Source organism: Triticum aestivum, chromosome 3D, assembly GCF_018294505.1.
Source record: "Triticum aestivum cultivar Chinese Spring chromosome 3D, IWGSC CS RefSeq v2.1, whole genome shotgun sequence".
NCBI lineage: Eukaryota > Viridiplantae > Streptophyta > Magnoliopsida > Poales > Poaceae > Triticum > Triticum aestivum.
The window spans coordinates 348851856-348859735 of NC_057802.1; the positions used below are offsets into that span (position 1 = coordinate 348851856).

At 45.4% G+C, this 7880-nt stretch overlaps 1 protein-coding gene and 1 long non-coding RNA gene across 2 annotated transcripts; one reads left to right on the forward strand and one right to left on the reverse strand.

Moving 5' to 3' along the window:
* Window positions 1-595: 595 nt before the first annotated feature.
* LOC123074627 (uncharacterized) lies at window positions 596-1624 on the reverse strand. Its single transcript, XR_006436021.1, has 2 exons — window positions 1193-1624; window positions 596-1099 (listed from the first exon to the last, which is right to left on the reverse strand). It is a non-coding gene; the product is annotated as an uncharacterized lncRNA (long non-coding RNA).
* A 3457-nt stretch (window positions 1625-5081) lies between these two features.
* Window positions 5082-7426, forward strand: LOC123074628 (probable WRKY transcription factor 57). The gene is made up of 3 exons (XM_044497422.1): window positions 5082-5387; window positions 5538-5663; window positions 7215-7426. The coding sequence occupies exons 1-3, from the start codon at window positions 5095-5097 to the stop codon at window positions 7408-7410; spliced, it is 615 nt and encodes a 204-aa protein (XP_044353357.1). The 5' UTR covers window positions 5082-5094; the 3' UTR covers window positions 7411-7426.
* Window positions 7427-7880: the final 454 nt, after the last annotated feature.

Consider the following 7880-nt stretch of genomic DNA (forward strand, 5'->3'; position numbering starts at 1 on the left):
TAACGCCGGTTATGGGTTGTAGATGGGCTGGGATCGGCCACCAACTCCATTTTACTCCACTTCGGGCTGGGATTTGCCACCAACTCCATTTTACTCCCTGCAAAAAAAAAAAACTCCATTTTACTTCACTTGTCGCTCTCTCACGGCCGCTCAGTCTCTGCCAAACGATCCCTCAAAAATGTTCCACGAGCATATTAGTCTCAATGAGCTACTACCACCCAGGAAAAAAACAAAAAGTTTATGACAAAATCCAAAAAATCTGTTTTTTCTTTATTCTCTTTTGCAAAATCACTATCAACTAAAATACAGCTGCGCTAAATTTGTCAAATATGCATGAGTATCACTGAGATCACAGGTTCATGCAAGATTTGAACATTCTTCAAAGTTCATTTCAAAAAAATTATCAAACCTGTGCCCCACCCCCCCCCCCCCCCCCCCCCCCCTCCAAAAAAACAATTCAAATTGCCCTCCCAACAACCACATCACAGACACAGCTTTTGATTCCCATGTGGAGAGACATATATAGAATTGGCTGAATCAACACCTTGTACTGACCAAAAGCTGATCATAAAAAAAATGTTCAGAAAAAAGGAGGTTCGTCGATCAGCATTTGAGTGCATTACTCTTCATACACAATATAGCTAACAAATCATTTAGAAGATCCACGTACTTGCTAGTTCCATCCTAATAAAAAGTACTCCCTCCATAAAGAAATATAAGAGCGTTTAGATCACTAAACATACCGTCCAAACCCTCACAAGGTGATGAACAAATTGCACACTACATAAGCATTGACGATAACACTCATTCCTCATTGTCTTCTAGAGCAGCCCGTAACGCATTGTCAGCCACAATTTCCGTGCTCATCATGCAAACGAAATACCTCAAAAACAGCTATTTGCTGAGAAGTGGCCAAGTTTTTCTGCAGATTTCAGAGCCAAAATAGCATCCAAGCTCTGGCTGCTGAAATTCTCATCCAACAATTTTATGAAAGAAGTAAGAAAGTTAAACAGACTATGAAGCTTTCGTCAATGACCACATCATCTTATCCCCATCTTACTGCCTGATTGCATGAAGCATACACATCCCAGACTCGTCCCTGCAAAAAAGGGCATAACATTTGAATCTTCGTCAGGTCTCCAGAAGTAAAACTTATGACATACACAGGTCTGTGATAAAAATGTCCATTTACCTAGTGAAAACATCGTGCGTTATCTGTCAGGCCCCTTATCTGAAGATCGACAACAACCATCTTCAGTTAACTGCAGGTTATCGCTTCAGCTGTTGATTCAAACTCCACCGTCTGAATCACATCCAACGATGCTGGCCTCCACTTATCGATTCGCGCCAGAGGCAGCTGCTGAGAGATGTTGATCTTTCATCGGACAGCAGCCGTCGCGTCAAGGATCGCTGTTGATCGTCCAACAACTTCACCTTTCAGTTCACTTTCTGTTTTGTAATTGCTATAAAGCCAGGATTTGGAGATCGGTAGAGGCATCTAGAGTTGTAATAGGATTAAACCCCAGCCGCCGTGACCCGGCTGGCTCAACCTGTTCCTCTTTGAGTGCTACAAACCCTAAGCAAAGTTCCTCAACTTCCTTCCTGTTCTTGATGTTTATCTGAATTTGAGTGTAGTTGGGCCATCATCTAGCTCAGCTTAACATTATCTTGGGGAAGCTGCCCTTCCATCTGTCAGCTGGACAATGTCATTTCGCAAAGAACTCACTATAGGCAGCTGAATAATGCGAGTGAATCTGTGAGACAGCCTCCTGGTGGATCATATGCCGCTGCACTCCTCCAGCAACTTGAGCACACAATAAGTCCAAAACATGAATCTCCTTCTTCAGCATATCCCACATGTATGCAGCCCATCCATGATCTAGAATGACAGGAACAAAAAACAACAAAAATAAACCTTGTATGAGTCTTTCATCATGGGAAAATAAACTATTTACTGAAGACAATAACACCGGCTCATACCATCTGGTATCCTGTGATATCATGATTTGTGTGTGCAAGTTTAAGTTGTACGGGCTTGCCCCCGACTCCCGTGTCGCTCCCGAGGAGTAACCTAGTGCCGCCACCAGCAGCACCCCCGGCCAGCACCTCTCCGCCACCAGGAGCCGCGGCGGCGGCGGCCCGGCTGCGCGGTCTCGTCTCGCGGCGGCGCGTCTCCTGCTCGGGAGCCGTCAGCCTACTGAGGCGGCAGATCCCGGCGGCGCGGCTGCTTCGGTGACGGCGGATCCGGGCGACGCAGCTCACCTCCGCGGGGCGGTGGCGGATCCGGACTGACCCATCGCCTCCCTCCCGCCTCCGCCATCGCCGTAGCTCAGAGTTGCTCGCCTCGTGCGGCGGCTGAAGAGATAGATTTTTTTTTTTACTATAAGTGTCGGGAGGTGGGCGGTGCGGGGTGGAAACGAAACCGCCGTTTGTGTGACGGGCCGAACGGTCGCCAAACGTTATCCATTGTCAGCCGCGGCACCGTATGTTACTGTTTGACTACGATCGCATTCAACATATGAACCGACACGCCCTTGTCCCATTGGTACACGTAGTGAGAGCGGGCGAGCTCGTCCGCTCCATCGCCACTCTCTGTTTGATTGGTGCTAATCTACGATAGCAGTGTATATATGGGAACACAGCGAACTAAATCGACAAGGACGTACGACATCAAAAGTGAGCACCTGCAAATAGTGTCCCTCGAATTGGGTCACTGCTAGAGGCTGTGCTTGTCATGTTAATGTTCACAAAGTTAAATGATGGGAATAGAAAGGTCCCAAACTCTCACTCATCGTGTGTGCCTACCAGACTAGCTAGATCCACATATGCGCCTAGCTTCTACGGCCTCAGTGGGGTCCTGGTTTCATAAATAGGAAGCGCTTTTCCATTTCTTGACCTGGGATGAAAGGTTACTCTGCCAAGACAGCACTCATCTTGGGGTGAGCTTTCCTATGCTTTCAGCAATTAACCTCCACACTTGGTTAGTCATTGTTTATTTTAGGCATGATAACTGGTAAGGGCATGGACTATGAAAGCATTACTAGACGGTGGTGTCATGTCCTCTATGAAGCCATCGTTTCGTATATATACTCCCTCCGTTTCTTTTTACTCCGCATATAAGATTTGTTTGAAGTCAAACTAAGCAAAGTTTGACCAAATTTACATAAAAAATATCAATATTTACAATAATAAAATTATATAGTATGAAAATTAATTTCATACGCATCTAATAATATTGGTTTCATATTGTGAATGTTGATATTTTTTAATATAAACTTAGTCAAACTTTATATTTTATAAAGTTTGACTTTGATCAAATTTTATATGCAGACTAAAAAGAAACGGAGGGAGTAACTATCAGCCAACATAAGCATCAGCAGCCCATAGGTCTCTTGTTTCTTCCTCTGGCTTACTTTTCCCATTTATTTCACTTTTCCTTCCTCATTCACACACCCATTTACCAGGAGATAAACAATGGGCTGCTGCTAATTCACCCCTTTTTTTCTTTTTCTCTAGCTTTTCCCTGAAGCACCCGCCTCTTCTGCAGGCGACACTAGTACCCTGCGAGATAGCCATTCCTGACACCCGAGCCTAGCTGGCTTGCGGAGCACCTAGTTGGGGCGACACATTGGCTATGCCCTAACTAGTACACCAGAGGCGCGTTCCTGCTTGTTTCATGAGAGAAAATGTTGAATAAATAAATAAGGGGCAATGTTGAGTTGCCTGTTTTTTTAAAGGATTCGGTGGCTTTCATTTGGACCATTAATTGACATTCAACGGCCGTCTTGTAGCCCGCAAATGCTATCCATACCCCTTCGCCTGCCGCGACCTTCTCCTTTCCGGCCACCCTCCAGCCCAGGTCGGATTGCCTGCTGCCACCACCAGAGGCTGGCGGCGCTACCGCACCACCTCGCCGCGTCCCCTCTGTCGGGGTGTCGCACCTCCCCGACAATCCCTCTAAACCCCTACCTTCTCCGGCGTTGGCGTTCGCTCCTGCACCCCGCACCCGAACTGGTCAAGTCTCGAACCTGCTCCCGCCGGCGATGCCACGAAGAGAATGGTGTGAATACGGGAAATATGATAAATGACACGTCACTTCTCACTCAAAACAGTCATCATGAGAGAAAATGTAGGAATCGAAAAATATCAGTTGCATGAGGATAAGCAAAACCCCCAAAAAACAAATCTTGACCCTTAGCGCAGGCATTTGGTAGTTAAAAAACATCATTTTTTTCTCGGTGTATATACAGGAGGTATGATAAATGACATGTCACTCCTCACTCACACAAGTGGTTTGGGCCACCTGTCGGTGACATATGATGGGGAATTTTATCTAAAGCTTTGCTAAACTAACACATGACATACATAAGACATTAGTTGTTGCATGTGGCCATCGGAAAAGAATGCAAGTAGTATAGATTACAACATGTCAACATCTGGCAAGCTCAGGCCCCAAAGCAAAGGAGGTGGGAATACATTCATGGGCAAGAAATGGAGAGAGATAACAGTTCAGAGCTATTCGAGTTTTGGTGGCAATAATAACAGATGGATACAACAAGAGCAAACTAGAGGTTTGCTGCCAAAAGGAAAATGAAAAGAGCAAACTAGTTATAGTTGACGTTTCAAAGACTCGCCTTGACGCAGTCTCTGTTGCTTACTCATACTATATTCGTCGAGGCACAGCGCCCGTCGTCGCTGTCGATCGACATTGCACACCTAACATTCCGTTGTATCCATCTCCGTTCGCCTCGGCGAGCATCAGTAGTAGGCGAAGCGTACGTGTAACCGCGCGCCTGCGATTTGTCAGAGCTGAGCCGTGCCCCCCATGCACAAACAACGAGACAAGACAATAGGGCCATACGTGGGCGTAGCAGGCAACAATTCGAAACGTGCGGGTGCTGCTGTCGCACATACTGCTACTTGCACAGCGTAGAGACGGCGCCCGCGCGCGCCGAAGCTTCCGCTGAGACGGGACCAGCAGGAGGAAGCTCGCCGCGAAAGCCCGGCGCCCAACGACGTCGCGCCGCTATAAATATACGACGCCTCGCCCGCTTGTCGTACTAGCTCCCCATGCACTGATCCATCGGCATACGCATGGCGGTAGCTGGAGTCGGGACAGCGTATCGCTTTCGCTTCCACCCACACGGCGCCGGCGTCGGCCGCTCGATGGCGTTTCCCCCGCCGCCGGGATCCGGCTGCCCGTACAGCTCCGGAGCCCCGTTGAGCTCTCCCGCCTTCGGTGCGGCCACCGGGCCCGGGGTGCTTCAGCAGCAGCTGGATGTCCTGGACTACTTGTCCGACGACGGCGGGGTGCCCGGCACGGTCGGCGCGCCGCTGCCGGTTGAGGCGGCGGTCGTGCCGGATGTTGGCTACTGTGATCATACGAGGTGAGTTTATATGACTCAGTTCGTGCATGCATGCCAAGACCAAGATGCACATTGTGATGTGAATCAAGTCGCATATATGCACAAACACAAGAGCGTGCAGAGTTTTGATCGGATCGGTTTGGGGATTGTTCTGGGCATAAATTTCAGTAGGGCGTCCGCGGTGGCGGCGAGCGGCAAGATCGCGTTCCGGACGAGGTCGGAGGAGGAGATACTGGACGATGGCTACAAGTGGAGGAAGTACGGCAAGAAGTCTGTCAAGAACAGCCCTAACCCAAGGTACCCAAAACTAACGAATAAATTACATCAAAAAAAAACTAACGAATAAATTTAATTTTGGATTGAATTGGAAAAGTTTAGCTCAAGGGTGCAGGAAGGGGTTAATTGGCATGGACTATAGCTCTACCCAAGTGTGTGATGACCATACGTTTGGGTGAAATAGCTAAAATTTTAATGTGTTTATTTCTCCAGTTATCTTCCATGGTTCATGATTTCCAGCCAGTAGTTTCACTGGCCTAGTTTCTAGGTCAGCTGGTATGGACCAGCCTGATGCGGTAGCTGATGGAACAATTCTGTTGCATTTTGCTTGGTTCTTGCTTGGCTAAGCATTCTTAAAAAAGGAAGAAAAAAATCCTAGCTTGTTGATGGACCCTTTAGGTTTTCCCAAATGATAATTTATTTGTTCTTATAATTAGTTCATCAAATCCACATTTAGATCCGTGACTTTAGTTCGATGATGTTTGACCCGATTTGATCGTGTTTGGATGTGACCAATTAAAGAAAAACGGATTGTATATGATGAGATTTAGTGTTTGAAGTAGCTAGGAAAAAAGATGATGAATTCTCGGCAAAAAAGAAAAAGAAGATGAATTCGAGGTCTCAATTTGCTATTCTTCTGTCGATCCAGAAATCCCTGTTTGTTAAGCCGTCTAAGATGTACAATCAAATGTAAATTGCTCGAGAAATCCTTATCCTCGGTCGCCTGAGTTGTACAATATCTAATGTAAGTTGCACAAAAATATGTGTAATTTCAGGCTAGGAAATGTGTGACTGCTCAATTGCGAAATTAGACTTTTTGAGTGTTCTTACTAAACAACAAATTTTCATCCGTTTCGAAAAAAAATTCAACACAAAATTTACACATAATTTCAATTGGTAACCATCTGAGTTATTGTTGGGTTCTGATCCTAAAGCTTGTAGAGTTGACCGAGGTATAAATAAATCTTGATCGGCATAGCCTTTGGACATCTACATAGAAATCTCAATTGGTGCAAATTATTGTTGTCTAACATATGTGTCTAGTTCCACGATTTTATTTTATTTTGCGGAAGTGTCTAGTTCTACATTGTAATGAGACAAATTGCTGTTTTATGTTTTGTGAAATTTTCGTAAAACTTTTGTGTAGCACATGGTTCCCGTTGCATCTTTTATGATGTCATGAGCTTTGATTTTACAATAAATTTTTGAGGGGTGAACACTAAAATCTACCAGAAATATGTCACTAAATATTTGAATCTTGTTGTACACGTTTACCATGTCTATATAAACAAACTTACACTTGATCCATCAATCAGTTAGGATTTGTTGGCAAGTCTTAAATTTCCCCTATTAGTTCTTTGCCAGAAACAAATATTACTTCTTATAGAGGAAAAATAACCTCTTACTTTTTCTTAGTGTAAATCTCTTGCTATGAGAGCAATGGGCTAGCAAATTTCTTGCTTCTTAGGCCCCTCAGGACCTCATTGTCCATGGCCTCACAACAAAGTCTTAGGTGCGTCCTCAATAGCCTAAGACTTTATTTAATCTAAATTTCATTTATTATCACTGCAGGAACTACTACCGGTGTTCAACGGAGGGGTGCTACGTGAAGAAGAGGGTAGAGAGAGATAAAGACGACGCAAACTATGTAGTGACGATGTATGAGGGGGTTCACAACCATGCGAGCCCTGGCACAGTTTACTATGCTGCTCAAGATCCTGCTTCGGGGCGCTTCTTTGTTACTGGGACGCATCACCTAGCTCCTTGATCAAACACTGGATAACATTTGGCGTCTGATTGGTCTTCCTAGAATGAAACTTAATGGAGTTGCTTGTAAAGTTGTGCAATACCTCTTTTAAGTGTACATGTCTCATATTTTAGAGAGTAGATCAATCACTAAAAAAAAATACACTTCCGTGATGATACGTGTTTGTCACAGTAGGTCGCGTTTTTTGTCATGCATGTACATCCATGACAAATTTATGACAGAATCAAGATAGTCATACATGTGCTGTCGTAGAAGTGTTCCATGACATTACCAAAATTATCATCACGGAAGTGTCCACTTCCATGACGATAAATCGCGCGTCACAGAAGTGCTTTCGTCAAGGGTGACCGACACGTGGCATCCACCGTAACGGAACGCCGTTAAGCTATCGGGTCGGGTTTTGGATCCGGTAACCCGTTAACAGCCCCGACCAATGGGGATTTTCCACGTGTAAAATCATCATTGGCTGG